At 49.8% G+C, this 16192-nt stretch overlaps 3 protein-coding genes across 3 annotated transcripts; 1 reads left to right on the forward strand and 2 right to left on the reverse strand.

Moving 5' to 3' along the window:
* Positions 1–1683: 1683 nt before the first annotated feature.
* Positions 1684–2757, reverse strand: LOC117580545. Its single transcript, XM_034267142.1, has one exon. It carries the CDS (start codon positions 2755–2757, stop codon positions 1684–1686), a length of 1074 nt encoding a protein of 357 aa, XP_034123033.1.
* Positions 2758–13420: 10663 nt separating this feature from the next.
* On the reverse strand, positions 13421–14689 carry LOC117579696 (ketohexokinase). Its single transcript, XM_034265686.1, has one exon. The coding sequence runs from the start codon at positions 14664–14666 to the stop codon at positions 13470–13472; it is 1197 nt and encodes a 398-aa protein (XP_034121577.1). The 5' UTR covers positions 14667–14689; the 3' UTR covers positions 13421–13469.
* A 28-nt stretch (positions 14690–14717) lies between these two features.
* On the forward strand, positions 14718–15979 carry LOC117579697 (ketohexokinase). Its single transcript, XM_034265688.1, has one exon. The coding sequence runs from the start codon at positions 14793–14795 to the stop codon at positions 15759–15761; it is 969 nt and encodes a 322-aa protein (XP_034121579.1). The 5' UTR covers positions 14718–14792; the 3' UTR covers positions 15762–15979.
* Positions 15980–16192: the final 213 nt, after the last annotated feature.

A 16192-nucleotide genomic window follows, 5' to 3' on the forward strand; every position in this document is an offset into this window, starting at 1 on the left:
GTAATTGTTTCCTCTACGGCCTTATGAGTTCTTCATGTATCGTGCCCAACCACAGAGGCAACCCTCCAGCCTGCCAGTCAACCCCTTCTGCATTTTAATCGCCATCATTAGGGCGGGAGACGCGGGGCGCTGCTTTGAGTCTTTGAATTCCACACGTGGAACTTGCTTGGGCGCCCAGTACTCAAGACTCTTTTTTCTAGTGCTACGTTTTCCCTTTAACTATTTTGCCCAAAGGGAAGACACTCCTTGGAGTGTACTTATGGGACATTAGAGTCAAAATTTGCATTGATTTTACGTGCAGTTATTACTACTCTGGAGTGTGGGGTTCGTGGAATTCCATACACTGCCGGACAGCGCTGAGACATCATTAGAAGGCACAAAGGCTGCGGCAATGCACAATAAGGAACAGGCACAGGGCACACAGAGAGAAAGAGAACCTTGTCCCTGCCCAGTTGGGTGGCTCGCTCGCTGGTTGTGGCTGTGTCCCACGGCTTCTAAAATATTTATGAAATGTGCTGTAAGTAGCAAATTGTGTTGTCGGCTTTTGGCTTGCCCCCCCCCCCCCCCCCTTTCAGCAGTGTCCCTCCCTTTATTTATTTATTTATTTGTGTGCCGTCCCTGCGTTGGCGCACTTTGGGCAGAACCTATTTTAATTTTAATAGAAATTAATGAGGTAATCTGCCTTTGGCTTTGCCTTTGCTTTTGCTTTTGCTTTCTCTGCCACAGATTTATTTCAAAGATTTTTCCTTCCCTGGAATTTATTGACAAATTTTTAAAGCTGCCAAAGCTGTTCAATTGCTTTCAATTGCTTTCTTTTATTGCTAAAAATATATTTGTGTAGCAAGTATGTAAATATTTATGCATGCATACATTTTACATAATTACATACATTTTACATATTTACATAAATATTTATGTACCAGAAAGTAGGCTTAAGTAGGCGGTTGCATAAGAAAAATACATAAAAATATATGTTTACATATTTACATAAGCAATTACATATTTACATATACATTTATTTGGGCACAAATAAAGGCTTTCAAATTGCTTTCTTTTATTGGTAAAAATATATTTCTATATGAATATTTCTTGCATTTTGTCTAGTTTTTGGACATTTCAAAATTAATTTCAAATATTTTGCATCACTTGAAATCTGACTCAAGTTTTTTCCACACATTTTCAGTGTGAAGTCAAGCCAAAAGATGAGCAAGTTTGCAGCTGAAATTTCTGTGAGTATTTGCCCCTGGCTCTCCCCTCTCCTTAGACACCCTTCCCGCTCTTGCCTTAATTTATGTAAACCTCTTCCAATTTCGAGACAACTGAAAATGCTTCCCGAGGGGCCAGGTCCGTCCATCGAGATTCATTTTGTGCAGATCCCCAGTCCAAGTCTTAAAACAAAATGAGTATTTTTTTGCGTACACGAATAAAGTTTATGGCGCCATTGCAGCAAAATGTCGTCGCTGACCCAATAAACTTGGATGTTGCGAGAGGATTTCGAGTGGCCGGGAAGAGAGAGGAGGGTCCCGGGGTCTCTAGTGCTCATTACACGGGAATTCGCGTTTGGCTTTCCGCTTATTAACATAATGAAGAATGAAAAGGAAATGCCAGCAGGCAGGAGGGACGAAGGACGAAGGACGAGGGCTTATAAATTCAAGCTTGAACACAGAGATTGGATATATTTGACTATTGATTAATGGCAGTGGCATCTTCCGCGGCATTCGCCGAGCGGCCCTGCTTCAAGACAATCTTCCGGAGATGCTTGCAACCGGCACAGCAGGACTTGGCCAGTGCCTCGCCGAGTATCCGCGCTTGTTCGTCCTGTCCGAGCACTCGGCTCTCCTGCTGCAGTTCGTGCTCCAGGCAGTCCCGCAGCTCCTCTCGCCCGAACAGCCGAAAGCTGACGATGGTCGTGTCCGCTGGCAGTTCCCGCTGCATCAACTCAAACTGTCGGCCATAGAGATCCACCTCGAGATCGATGACGTACAGGACCAGCAGGGATTGGCGCTGCAGGCCATCGCGCAGGAACTTGTTGTAGCTGGCCACAAGGTGGTGATCGCAGGGCTCCAGGCCGTCGATGACCAGCAGATTCGTGCCGCAGTCGGACAGCTCGGCGAGGACTTGGCGCAGCGCGGCGCAGTCCCGCTCTCCGCCCGGCAAGCAGGGAGCACCCGAGAAGGAGTGGATGTTGCCCGGCCAGGGAAAGTAGTGGCTCAGCGCGGAGACCGTCAGCGTCTTGCCCACGCCGGGCGGACCGAGCAGCACGAGGGACTGGAACTGCCGCTGGCGGCTGATGGTGCGCTCCATGCGTGCCATGGCCTGCTCCTGGTTGAGCACCTGCTGGCCAATCAGCTGGAAGAGACGCTGCGTGTCCAGCGGCTGATTGCAGTAGTGCTGCGTCGCAGCATCGTCCACGCTGCGTCCACCGCGTCCCCGCTGCTCCACCGCACGGCTGAGCAGCTCGGGCAGCCCGAGGAAGTTCACTGCCGACTGCCACATGCCCTTCATGCGATCGATGGCGCCCGGATTGGTGTCGCCCGCCGCCACATCCATGCCAATGAGCATGAGCACGCCCAGCAGTGCCACGCCCCCAGTGGCAATGGCCAGGCCCTGAAACACGTTCATTTTGCGGTCAGAGCGCAGACGCTGCCTGAAATTGCGGCAGCTCGTGCTGGGCAGAATGCCGCGAGTCCTTGGATCCTCCCCGTCAGCCCCAAAGCCGCGTGACTGCGAGCTGCAAACGTTGTTCAGATTGTTCATTGCAAAGAAATTTTGTATAAATTTGAGACAATTTTTGGAAACGACTGAGTGAGTGTTCTGTTCCGTGACAAATTCCACCCCGAGAGGGAAAAGTTAAAGCAAAGTTGAAGGCTGACTCTGCCTCCTGTTTTGGGCCCATCACTCATCTGTGCAGAGCTTCGAATCATATTGGATATTGGGTTTCGGGCAGAGGCAATCTTCTGACACACGAAAATGGGCATTTAGACTTCTGCCTGGCAGCGTTTGGGCATCCTCAAAATCAAGCGCTGGTCATGTCATAAATAAAAATGAATTTATTTCGCCAATCTGTGAGTTATAATCAGCGGAGATGTCCTGTCACGTAGCTGGACTCCACTGGAACGGAACTCAAATTCACTGAGGAATAAATCCATGCCATGGGCATGGATAACAAATATTTGAGCCCACAGGCTAGGCCCCTCCTGCTGCCTGCCCCTCGTGTTGCTCCCAATTATTGATAACTTTTTCACTGGCAGATTGATCGATTTAGAGCGGAGGGAAAACTGCATGAGTCCCGCAGCTGCAGCGATCTGTGCTCCACATGTTTTCACTTCTGTGGCAGCTGCCGCTGTGTCTGCTTTCGGTTTCCCTCTCCCAAGCACTTGTATGCCGCACATGTGGCGAGGTCATTGGAGGATGCACTCTTAATGACGCATTCTGACTTCAATTTAGTGGCAAAACGCCACATTGTGGAACGCATTAAGCAATTATGCTGCACAGATAAAACAATCCCCAAACCCCAACAATCGCATGGGGGAAGTTCTACTCTGTGTTGTTGCTGCACCACTAAATTGGGTCATTGTGCCCATGCCAAAGCACCGCTAATGGAACGTTTCGGAATGGAACGACTGTCAAGTGGTTTGGCCTTTTACGAGCGTTTGTTCCACTGTAAAACATCAATGAGATCATCAGGAAATCATCTAGAAATGTTGGGGTATAGTTTTACATTAAATCAATGGAATTAAGTTCCAGTACATTTTTATTTGTGTATTTCCTTGCACTTATGTATGTAAATGATTCTAATCTAAAACAAGAGCCCTGTGCATCATGTCTGCCACTGTCTTTGGGGAGTTGTCCGCCGTTGCTGCTGCTGCTGCTGCTGCTGCTATAAATTAAAATAATGTTTACCCATTTAGCGGCAGGGTGGGAGGGGGGGGGGGGGGGCAGAACCCTCGCTGCAGTGCAAGTGTTTGGCTTGTACGCTGTTAATTTGTTTTTACGACACTTGTTGGCGTTTATTATTTGTGTGTTTGCAGTGCTCCCGCGACGGCGGTTAGGCACGGAGCGTGGGAGGAATACACAATACAGACAGAGGCAACCCCTGGGGGATCTTGAGAGCCGCCGGCACAGCTCTGGCAGCCACTTCAGGATGATTCACCGAAGCAAAAGGAACGCACACACTATGTACCATGTACTATGTGTGTATTTGTGTACATCAGCAGCCCATCAAAGATATCCCCCCGCCAAATGGGTTTCATAAACAAAATAAAAACTCGAAAATATAAGCGACCCTTTTCTGCATAGAGTAAGCAATAGAGTTGGAGTGACAGAGAGGGGGGAGTGGGCAGCGAACACAAAGCAGCCAGTTTTGTGTTGTTGCCCAAGCCCCCGGACCTTTTCGGCACCAAAACAAACAGCGTGGAATGCCGGAATCCACGCTAAACGTAAACAACGCAGCGAAGCAAGGGTCCCCCCGTCTGGCAGAGACGCAGGCAGCAGCGTGGACCGCGGACCGCGGACCGCGGACAGTGCGTGTAACTCCGGTAGCCGACGAACCAGTTTTGCCTCTCTCTCTCTCTCTCTCTCACTCTCTCTGCCTGTTGTGGGTTCGCTTCGCGTTGAAGTTTGCAGCAACAAAACGGTAAACATTAGCAAGCCCAAACTGACGATCATCGCGGTTTGGGTGCTTCTAGGATACAAAAACACAAAAGCAAACTTAATTGAACAGAAAATAGTGATTGTTGGTGCAAGTCGAAAACATTAGAAATGTCAAAATATTCAAATAAATATTCATTTTGAAACTCTTTTCCCCGGCTCTTAAATGCTTTGGGAGTACGATTCAAGGGGAAAAATAGACGCGTCCAAGACTGGAATATCGGAAAAGGTTCGATGCATTTCTATCATTCACCCACAAGGACGAGGAGCTCATTGAGGAGCCAATGTAAATTGAATCCATGTTAATATTAATATTACATTATTGGCACGACTTATGGCATAAATATATCGAATGGCAGCAAGACTTACCGATAGTTGAGTGCGTTAAGTGTGAAAAATATCGAACAAGTGCGTATCATCCGCTCACACCAATTGCCTGAAAATAAAACAAATCGGATTAAATAAAATTGTCGAAATAGTTCGTAAAATAAAGAAAAATGTCTATCAGGACTGGCTTAACCTTAATTAAGTATCTACTAAAACGGAGTTTTAGACTAGTTTCTAGACTAGAAAGAACCCTAGCGATGGAGACACTGGTGGGAGCCAATTGCCGTGTCTCCCAGTGTATCTGTGGCTGAAGCGAGTTTCATTGAGTCCAAGCGCCTTTCAAGTTTTTCCAGGCATAAAACCCGTCGCAATATCGATGGTTCTGGAAGCTAGAAAGATGGCTCGCAGATTCTTTGGCTGCAGACAAATACAGGTTGTGGCAAGGGCGGCACTGCCATCTGCCACCTTTCGCATGCTCCGATGAAGAGTTGGAAACTTTCCACAAGTGTTGCCAAAAATAAAGAAAGACAGCAGCCAAGCCAACAATTATAACAGCTGACTCAGCAGCTGACTGACTCGCCCGACTGACTCAAACGATCACAGACCAAAGAAGCCAAAAGCCAAGAGACCAACTTCGGGGCCCCGTGGCTGTCAAAATGATATGGCAAAGACCCAGCCAGAGCTCAAACCTCAGCTCTGCGAGGGCCAACAAACTCTTTTCGCTCTGGGCTTGTGGCCTGTCATGTCGAGAGTGCCCGCATAATGACACACATGTAGCCAGAGAGAGGGCATAATTACCGCTCGCTGAACGGAACCGCAGAGAGCGATCTTCGCCTGACAGCTGATTTATGAAGACACTTTTGCAAGTCGCCCAACTTGATTTTCATGAAACCGTTACGACGCGCTCCCCCTAACTGGATGTAGACGAACCTCAACAAAAATAATCTCGACTTTGGGTTGCTTTAGCGCGGAGTTACGAGTAGCTGGGAGAGCTCCCCTCTGGGCAGGGCATTTGCTCTTCGTTTAGCTCTCATTTTTTGTCGTTATTACACGAATCTCGCCCGACTGTGTTTGTTGCCAAGCGCCCAAATGGCTCTCCGTCTGTCTGGCAGCTTTGTCTCTTGTCTAGCCGCTCTGCTGGCTTGGCTTGGCTTGGTTTGGTTTGGTAATCATGATCGCATGATCTTCCAGCTGCTTGTACAGAGACCTGACTCTGCCTCTGCCTCTGCCTCTGTTAATCGCCAGCGTAATGGTAATGGTCGTGTTTGTTGCGCCAAATCAGCTGATTGCTGAGGCCTGATAATGATGAGCAAGCGCTTTCGATGCATGAACCCATGCAGGCCATGCCCCATGGCAACTTTCTGGCAATCCTCTTTGCATCTTCGATCGAAGAATTTGTTAACAAAATCAGACCCAAAGCAGCTCGTTCCACTTGCACTGCGTACAATCATAAATAAATAAACCAAAAACACTGCACCCATTTATCAGAGCAGCATTTTTTGTTGGCATTTCTTGTTGCTGCTTGCCAATTGGCGTGTAAAACTTTTGGGCCCGTCGCGTGTGATGTTGCTGGGGGAGGTGCCATGCCGAGGAATATTTATGAGTGTACAAATGGGGGAATATGCAGCTTGGCTTGGCTTAGCAAGTGTAACTTTGAGTCGGCTATTTGGTCTTTCAACACACAAGCCACGGATTGCGAGTGCTGGGGTGCTGGGGCTACTGGGACACTCAGTTGCAGGCCTCGGCTTTTGCTTTTTGGAGTTCATGAACGAACCCAGCCAGCGAACCCACTGCAACTTCGACACAAGATACAGCGACTTTTTGGTTTGCTATTTTTTGTTGCTAGGATTTAATCGGCCGCTTGCTCACGTAAGCGATTCGCGATCAGACTGGGGCTGGGGCTGCGTTTCTTGTTTTGCTGCAGAGTTGCATAAGCCAGAGGCAAATGCGGAAGATAGCGTACGAGTTTCCCCAATTAGAAGAAAGGATTCAGGATTCAACCACAATCAACATCAAATTCAAGTCTGAAACTACTTTGCAGAGAACTTTACTTAATGCTTTATGCACTCGGAAATGGTTGCTGTTGCCCATTGTGCCCGCTACGATTTCCGGCTGGCAAAGAGGAAATTATGCAGACAACTGCGGGGGATGGGGGGTAGATGGATCCCTCGCATTTGGGACTTACATGGCTAGATGCTGCATCTATTTAGCTGGACTTGGAATTGGATGTCGGGTCTGGAGCGGAAAGTGGAGCAAACGGTTTCCTTTATGGATGGAGCATATAAAATTTTACGAACCATTTATGGCAATAAACCAACAAAAAAGCCAAGCGAAATGAAATCAAAGAAAAGCATAAGAGAGAAAAGCAGAGAGTTGAAGCGGAATAATAATAATAATGGAATGACACAGGCACACACACACACACACACACAGGCACACAAGCATATCCATTCAGCAGCTGCCGGAAAGCCGCTCGCAGAATTATTATTATGATTGCGACAGCAGCAGCAGCAGCAGCAGCAGCTAACAGCTACAGCAGCTCCTTTGCAGCTACAGAGAGAAAAGAAACTGCAGCTCAGCGGAAAGTGGCCCATGCATCGCATAGAGCATTGGGCATTGGGTCAGTCAGCATAAAGAATCACACGATTTCCACCGTCCCCCTTACACCATTGAACGCTATAAATAACAAAAGCCAAACAAGCGGCGGAGGAGCAGCAGAGAAAGAGCAGCAGCAGGAGCACAGATGAAAAGGAGAAGAAGCTGTGAGAGAGAGAGAGAGAGAGTGGGAGAGTGGGCGAACAATGATTTGAAACGAATGAAATAAATTGGTGGGCAGCCATCGAAGTCAAGCACAAATGGAAAAGCGAACGATGTCATTGTGCTGACACAGCAGCAGCTTCATTCAAGGAGGTGGAGAGTTGGAGAGTGGGAGAGAGCGTAGTGTAGAGAGCGCAGAATTGAGTCAGGAGAGAGCGGTGTGTGAGGAGCGTTGTTTGGAGCGAGGAGTGCAGTGCAGAGAGTGGAGTGGGGAGAGGGAAGCGTAGAGAGCGTAGAATGTGGAGATTCAGAGTTCAGCGTGGGAGTAACTTATGCACGCAACCAAAAGGCAAAATATAAAGTGCACAAACTGTAAAAAATAAACAGATAAATAGAGATAAATAAATACATAATAATACATTTTAAAGAATAGTTTTCAAGGTGCTTTCAAAGACTGACCCAAAGAGGATCAACTAACGCCAATTAGCTCAAAGCATTCTTCACCGAAAAAAAAAAACGTTTAATTGGCAAGTAACTTTTGCCGCTTGAAGCTGCTGCGAAATGGGGTTAGAGTGCCTTTTGGCCGCCGTCTGATCGATTGCTCCGTTACAGTGGTGGCACCCGATATGGCAACTGCAGGCGCCCAGATAAATTAAAGAAAATGCAACAAGCCCGCGACGCTGCTGGGCTCTGCCATTTGGCTTTGTCGCAAGTTGCATGAGGAGACAAAATAAATTAAAGAGTCGAACAGGACGTCGACGGCAAATGGCAACGGCAAACGGCAAACGGCGACAACATGAAACGCCATGAAAGCACCGAAAGCACGGGCACAGCGGAAGAGAGAGAGAGAGAGAGAGATAGATACTTGCATTGAGAAATGAATGGCACGGCCAAGCAATTGATGTAAGGCACAGCACAAGAGACACACAACTGACCAGGCCAGGCCAAAGCAACTCCAAGTAGACCAGCAGCAGAGGGAGAGAGAGGCAGAGAGAGCGCCGCAGCTATCAGACAATCTGTGCAGCCTTTTTTTTTTTGCACTGATACTGAAGTGTTCTTGTGCTGGGAAACTGCTGTCAGAGAAGGGAAAGCTAACTGCCTGACTGCCTGCCGTGCATCCGTATCCATGAGACACAGACATGTAGCGGCCCCCCCCTTGCTATTTAGTCGCACAAAATGTTTCTAATCTGTGCCGCTAACCGATAAATACTGAGCCACTGTGCCAGTGCCTATTCCCATTCCCATTCCCGTGCCCGCATTCCCCATTTGCCATTTGCCATTTGCCATTCCCATTCTCAGCACATCGCAGTCGGCCGTCTGCCTGTCGAAAGTCTCCAGTCTCCAGTCTCCAGCCCCAGTCGCTGTCGCTGTCGCAGTCTCCCTCTCTGTCTCTCAGGCGCTGTCTTCGTGTTGGCTAGATTAAATTTCAATTAACACCGTAGCTACTCCGGCAGCCCGACGTACACGCAGCCAAGAGGAGCAGCAGCAGCAGCAGCAGCAGCAGCAGCAGCAGCAGCGCTGTCCCGCGTATCAGTTCTTCAATTAGATTTCGCATTAATTAAACGAGCTCACGGCACGGCAGACAGGCAACACACGTAACACGAAAGACGTTGAGGAATCTCTCTTGAATCGAAATTAGTTACAATCCAACCTACGCAGACACAGAGACAGTAACGCCAGAGAGAGAGAGAGAGAGAGGGAGAGGGAGAAGGAGCTGAAGCTGAAGCTGTTCCACTTAGCAGCTGGAATAAGGCAGCAAAGAACTGCCATAAAGTACTCTATTTATTTGCTTCAAATCAATGCTACCCGAATACCATTTTGAGCAACAAAAGAGGCAGCTTTTGGGTCTGCCACAATCAAAGGGTAACCATCTTCAGGCACAGGCGCTACTGTGACAAAGGGGATTTGGGGGCTACGCCCACTTGCATAACATATAAATCAACGCCCAACGAAGGTCTGGTCTGCTCTGGTCATTAGTTTGTTTTTCCCCCTTTTTTTTTTGTCTACACGCTGCCCACGATAAGTATCTTTTGGCACGTCAATGTGTGACAACTTTGGGGCCCCGCGTGTACAGTACAAACAGGAAGTACACGCACACATCATTTATATAGCATACTTATTGGCCGCTGGCCGTGCATTCTGTGACGAGTCGTTGGAGCATAAAAACCGAAACGCTGATGGGCTCCGGGTGCCAGAAAAAAATCATTAAATTAACATGACAAACGACAGAGCAGCCGATAAAGGCTGCCAGCCATGACATGCCGTGCCAGGCCATGCCAGCCCATTGGGTGTTGCAGCGACTCGGAATGGCAGTCAACACTATAATAAATCCGTAAATATAATGGCCAAGGATACTTTGGTAATTGGGCGAGCTTATGCTTAACGGTGCTTTAATTTATGCCCAGCCAGGAACGCGGAAATTGGAACATGGAACGGGCGCAGGCACAGCTCTCCCTGGCACAGGTCTGGCTCCACACATTAAATTTCGAGGCTGCCATCACTAGTTTACGATTATGACTGTGGCTGTGTGTGGCTGTGTGTGTGTGTGTGTGTTTATCCTCTGTGTGTGTGCTTCGAGTGGTCATGGCTTGGAGTGTGCGCTAAAATTTTAACGGGTTTGTGCATAAAAATAGCTGCAGGGTCACCACCAAAAAGCCAAGCACCAACCCAGCGGCACAGTGGAATGGAACGGAACATAGCCGAGGAAACTCTTGGGCAGAAAACTGTGGTAGAAATACGAGAATTTTAACATAAAACTCCTTTTTACTCCTTTTACTCGCGCAGAAAATCTTTTGCCATGGAACGGGTGCTAAGGGGAGTATCAGAAATCAGTTCCAGAAAATATTCCCGAACGTGGATACATTTTTCCATGAATTAATATTAAGTTTAGGCCGAATATTTTCGTATTAAAAATCACTTTGAATCCTTGTGCTCGCGCTGAAAATCGTTTGCCATGCAACGGAGGATAATCGAAGGCTTTTTTGGGGCAAAAACCTGCAGACTTAATGCCAGAATTTACATTAAAATATTCATTTTAAACCCAATATTTACTGCCTTTCACTCCAAGAAACCTCAAAAATCGAATATTTTTCTACATATAAATCAAATGCATTTATGCATTAAAATGTTCCCTGCCTTTGCTCATATTTTGGACTTCGAATTAAAATCTCCCCACCACTGTGCAGCTGCAGTGGAGTCTTCGTTTTGGCCCACTGTAGGCCCACTTGGTGGCAACGCTGCGGGGTGGCAACACATTTTGTAGCTGCTTTGTGGTGTGTGTTGGGCACTCTGCCTCCTGTCGCTGAAGAGTTGCCCCATCAAAATCAATTAAAAGACGGAAAAATGAATGAACTCTGGTCCAAAAACTGGCCAACACCCACTGACAGGCAGCTAGGGGACACCCACACACCGTTTGAGTGGCGGCAATTAAATGGGAGATGCGATTGCTTTATTACCTGGCAGCAGGGCGGAGTGCCACTTGGCAAACTGTGTGCTTAGTAGTTTCGTGTTCATACATAAATTATGCTAATACAGCATCCAACTAGCCATAAAAACGAGCAGGAGGCAAGGCCAGCGGAGAGCCAACAGGTTGGGGCGTGGCTCGTCGCTTTACGAGCTCATTAAAAGTGCCGCATAAAAAGTCCATGAGCGAAATTAAGTTCTAGGAACGACACTTCAGGTACTGTGCCACTGCCATGATTGATGTCCTTGTTAGCGGCCAGAGCCAGCCTCAAATGAAAGCCTGGAAAATCGATAGCTTCATCAATCATTTCACAGCAGCAGGATCCTGGGTCCCACTGGGACAAAATAACAAATGAATTTCAAAGGGTAAACGGACAACCAATGACTTCTAGTCCACGCTTTCCGCAAGGGAACTTCAACTGCGAAAACTCAGCGAAGCACAAAAATAATAACAAATCCTGGAACGAAGCGAGAGGCAGTAATGTGGAATGTTTTGCCATTTAATGAGCGTAATAATCAGCGAAGATTTCAAACCCAATCGAGTGAGTCCCCTCAGGCGCACTCTTGTGGCTTTCATTTACCGGAAAATCAAAGCAAAATCGAAGCTCTGCCGATTGTTGTTTCAGCTCAGAGAGCGATTCCTTTGGGCTGTACTTTAAGTGAGTTTCCCGCCGCTATTTATGCAAAGGTTAACCCTGCTGGCTGCTGGTGGATCCTTCTGCCTCCGCCACATAAATGAGAATAATGTGCCATGACCATGGAAGAACAGTTTATGGTTAAGTAGAGGCACCAACTCCAAACCCCTGACACACACACACAGCTGGAGTGCGCAGACCCGCTCCAGCTCCCTCTTTGCTTATGCAAAGTAATGCAACCAACGGCGCACAGTGGCGCAGAAGTTGCGAAAAAGCAATGGAAAATCTCTATAAAATGTGTACAGAGATTGTGTTCCCATTTCCAAGCTCCAAGACTGCAACCACGGTGCAGTTCCAGCTGTGCGCTCGCTTCGTGTTCGTGTCCGTGTCCGTGTCCGTCCGCGAGTGTGTGTCCGTCCCTTTTTTTTATTGGCTCAGCTTGATAACGCATATTTTTGGCTTATTTTGCAGCTTGCTGCTGCGGCAGCAGTTTCGCCAGCCTTCGCCTCTGTCGATGCCCTTCGCTGCCCCCCCCCGGCCGTCTGACGATAATCGCGCCATTGCCCCATCAACCGGAAATGGGCGCGACGCCATCTTGTGTCTGCGTCATGTACCATGCGAAGCCAAGCGAAATTTGCGTGCAAGTGGCATAAAGTGGCAGCCAGGCACAGGCTGCATTTGCCTCTCTGCCCCTTACTTGGATTTGCCAATCACAAACCGAAGCCCAACTGCATAATCGAAGGCGGCTTCAACTTTAAGCTCTGTATCCAACTGGCAGGGTGCAACCCTTACAGCTCCTTCTTCATTGCTTCCTGCTGTTCCATTTCCGGTTGCTGCTTGGCTGGACTCGCTGCTCGTTGCTCGCTGCTCGTTACTCGCCGCTCGTTGCAATAACAATAACTATCTGCTAGAGATCCGCTTAACAGTGCCAGGACCCGCGCTGTGTCCGCCTTGTTTTTGTGTGGCTGTCTCCCTGTGGGTTCTGCCTTTGCCTCTGCCAAAAACAATTTCCCTTTTTGCATTTTTAGAGCCGAAATAATTTGTAATTTACATAAATGCCATGCCGGTCGCTCGAGTGTGTGGAAGCTGCAGCTCTGCCCTGTCTCCGACTGCTTTATGTGGCTTATCCCCTTATCGTTTTGCCGCTGATAATCTTCGCTTAAAGCTCGACCCCAACAATGTTTCATCATCGCTCATCCGCCGTGTGGCCAAATGGAAATGGAAATGGAAATGTATGGAAAATTGTCACTGCCCTGCCGCTGCCTTTGCCTGTTGTCCGAAATGATAAATGACCCAAGGAAGCGCCTCCTGCCCAGCGTTCCTGCTGTACATCTATTAGCATTTATCTTGCCCTGACTTCAGAATTAATCACGTGGCAATTATGCTGTGGCCAGTGCTTTCCCCCCGCACATAAATGCAGACATTCTCCGAGTCTTTTTGGCCTTAAATATTTACAGAAAGAGTCCTTAAAGTCTGGGCAGTCTTTGGCTGCGAGAAGTGACCAGATTTGAGCAATTTCGCATGAAGTTTTGCAACACTGAACACAGATCAGCTGATTGCTGATTGCTGCAGCCACAAACGGGAACTAATTGCCAGTTGCAATTGCAAATTTAATCCGTGAAAGAGCAAAAGTATCTCTCAATACGCCGTTCGACTCAAACGTTCCCAGGCCGCCTCCACCGCCTGCTCCGACATGGGCTTCGATGCTGGCTCAGGCTCTGTCCCAGTCCCAGTTCCAGTTCCAGTCCCAATTCCAGGCGACTCCTGCAGCTGTATCGGTCGATTCAGATACTTTCTGCAGAGTCGCTGCTCGTGCGAGAGTTGCTCGTCCTCCGAGGACACCTCGCTGTCGGGCAGAGGCACAGGCAGCAGCTTCCGCGGACTGACACGCAGCTGGGCAATGTCGTCAAAGCCCACGCTGGCGATCTTGTGACTGGCCACGAGGTTGGCAAAGTCCACGGCATCGGGCAGGTGTCGGCGACGCACAAAAGTCGCATAAATGAAGCCCGCGGTGAAGCATTCGCCATCGCCCAGGCGATCCACAATTTTCCGGGGCCTGTACGCGGGCAGCTCGTAGAGCTTGCCCCGCGCATCCATGCACACAGCTCCCTGGCTGCCCCAGGGGCAAATGATGCACGGGCGACGCGTGTGGATGCTGCGGGGAGTCCTCAGAGCGCTGTTCAGCTGCTCGCAGGCGTTGTGGGCCGAGCTCCAGCCCAGCTGCAGGGCCAAGAGTCGTCCGAAGACCACAAAGTCGCAGAGGCTGAGCAGATCCAAGTGGTCCTCGAGGGAATCGTAGACCAGCAGCGACACCACAATGCGGTCCTGCTCCGCGCGGCCATTGTTGTGATCGAGCACGCGGCGCATCATCAGCACCGTCTCGCGGGCATGCCGCGCCTCGAAGTGCACCCAGCCATAGAGGAAGAGATCCAACTGAGCAAACTGCTTCGCCGTCACATAGGGAAAGAGTTTGCCACAACGCAGCACCGTGCTCGTGCCTGTCTCGCGCTCTCGTATGATGCTGGAGCAGCTCGGACTCTCGTCCGTCCAGGGGCAGTGACTGAAGTCAATGTCCCTGCGCCGCAGATCATCCACAAGGAAGCGGAAGGAAGCTCCTGAGCGGCTGAGCACACCGAAGAGCTCCACGCGTGCGCCGAGCAGCCGCAGGGCGGTGCAGACATTGGAGGTCCTGCCAGTGCGCTGCATGAAGGCGCTCTGGCAGCGCAGACGGGCACCACGCGCCGGGAACTGCGCGACACTGGAGACGTAGGCGATCTCCGTGCAGCCCACACAGAGCACGCACTGCTGCAGGCTGAGGGCGCTAGGGTGGCTCATTTTGGGAATTTTCTAGCAATTTTTCGATCAGTTTTCTAAGCAATTTTCGTGTACATTTTGACAGCCAAGGATCAAGCGAGCAAGTCACAAAATTTCCCCACTTTTTGGCTCCAAATTTGTAGCGAAATGTCTGCCCCAAAGAGAGGCCACAAGCACAGCTGGGCAGCGGGCAAGAAGCTGGTGCTGTGCAGCGGCATCGCAGCCATGGACTACGTGTCCATCGTGCAGGAGTTTCCCGAGCAGCAGGCGCACTGCTCCGCTGGCTACTGGCAGGGCTCTGGCGCTGCCTCCAACAACTGCACGGTGCTGCGGCAGCTGGGCGTTCCCTGCGAGTTCTTTGGCATGTTGAGCAGCCTGCAGATGTATCGCCTGATCGCGGAGGATATGCGCTCGCGTGGCATCCACATTGAGCATTGTCCCAGCTGCGCGCAGGCGCCGCCCTTCTCCTCCGTGATCCTGGCCAAGTCCACGCGGACGCGGACCCTCCTCAGCTGCAGCAGGCAGTTCCCCCACGCTGCCATTGAGGACTTTCGGCAGCTGGATCTCAAGCTCTATGGCTGGCTGCACATGGACGGCAGTTGCGTTGAGACCACGCGGGCCATGATGCAGCAAGTGGCGGCCTTCAATGTGGCACGTGAAGACAAGATCATTCTCTCGCTGGCGCCAAGCCGCGACCTGGAGCTGATGTGGCCGCTGCTTGACCTCTGCGATTATGTCATCTGCTCCAGGACACTCGCACTGGAGCAGCACTGGCCCACGCTGCAGTTTGCCTGCGCCCAGGTGGACGAGCAGCTGCGCACGCGCCGCGGCCTCCACCTCAAGCGTCCCACTGTCATTTTTGCTTGGGGCGACCAGGGCGCTGGCATCCTGGAGCAGTCGGGCAAGTACACTCTCTCGGCGGCGCACAGGCCACGCAAAGTGGTGGATGCTCTGGGCGCGGGCGACACCTTCACGGCGGCCTTTATCTATGCCATTTATGTGAGGGAGCGACCCCTGGCCGTGGCCGTGGACTTTGCCAGTCGCTTGGCCAGCCACAAGTGCACCAAGCGGGGCTTTGATCATGTTGCGGACATCCTCAGGCCGCCGGTGCTTTGAGCGCTTCGAACTGCTTTTTGCTGCTCTTCTTTTTGGCCATAAAATACTTTTTCTTTGCGGAGGTTTTCGGGCTCCATCTGGACCCTTTTCTTGCGTGTTTTGTTTGTTGAAAAGTGAAATGGCCGCTGTGGAGCTGTCAATTGAAGTCGCTTTTTCCGGGCAATGCAAAGTGAAAATAATGAAAATTGTCTCCCATTTATCACGTATGCGCAGCGTGTGCCAAGAAGATAAAAATTACCTGCGCTTGCTCATAAATTAAGGGACATGCCCGTGGGCATATCTATAAAAAAGGGAGGCCAAAAGGGTTTTTGCTGCTGCGACAATTTGAAATATTACCCGCAGATGCCCGCCTTCCCCTCTTCCTGCTGCAGCTTCGGCTCCAGCTCCGGGCTTTGGATTATGCAAATAGCACGAAAATTCAACGCCAAAAA

The sequence above is a fragment of the Drosophila guanche genome, unplaced genomic scaffold (assembly GCF_900245975.1).
Source record: "Drosophila guanche unplaced genomic scaffold, DGUA_6, whole genome shotgun sequence".
NCBI lineage: Eukaryota > Metazoa > Arthropoda > Insecta > Diptera > Drosophilidae > Drosophila > Drosophila guanche.

Coding starts and splice junctions, on each gene's coding strand:
- LOC117580545 (XM_034267142.1), bottom strand. CDS start 2,757: ATGAACAATCTGAACAACGTTTGCAGCTCGCAGTCACGCGGCTTTGGG.
- LOC117579696 (XM_034265686.1), bottom strand. CDS start 14,666: ATGAGCCACCCTAGCGCCCTCAGCCTGCAGCAGTGCGTGCTCTGTGTG.
- LOC117579697 (XM_034265688.1), top strand. CDS start 14,793: ATGTCTGCCCCAAAGAGAGGCCACAAGCACAGCTGGGCAGCGGGCAAG.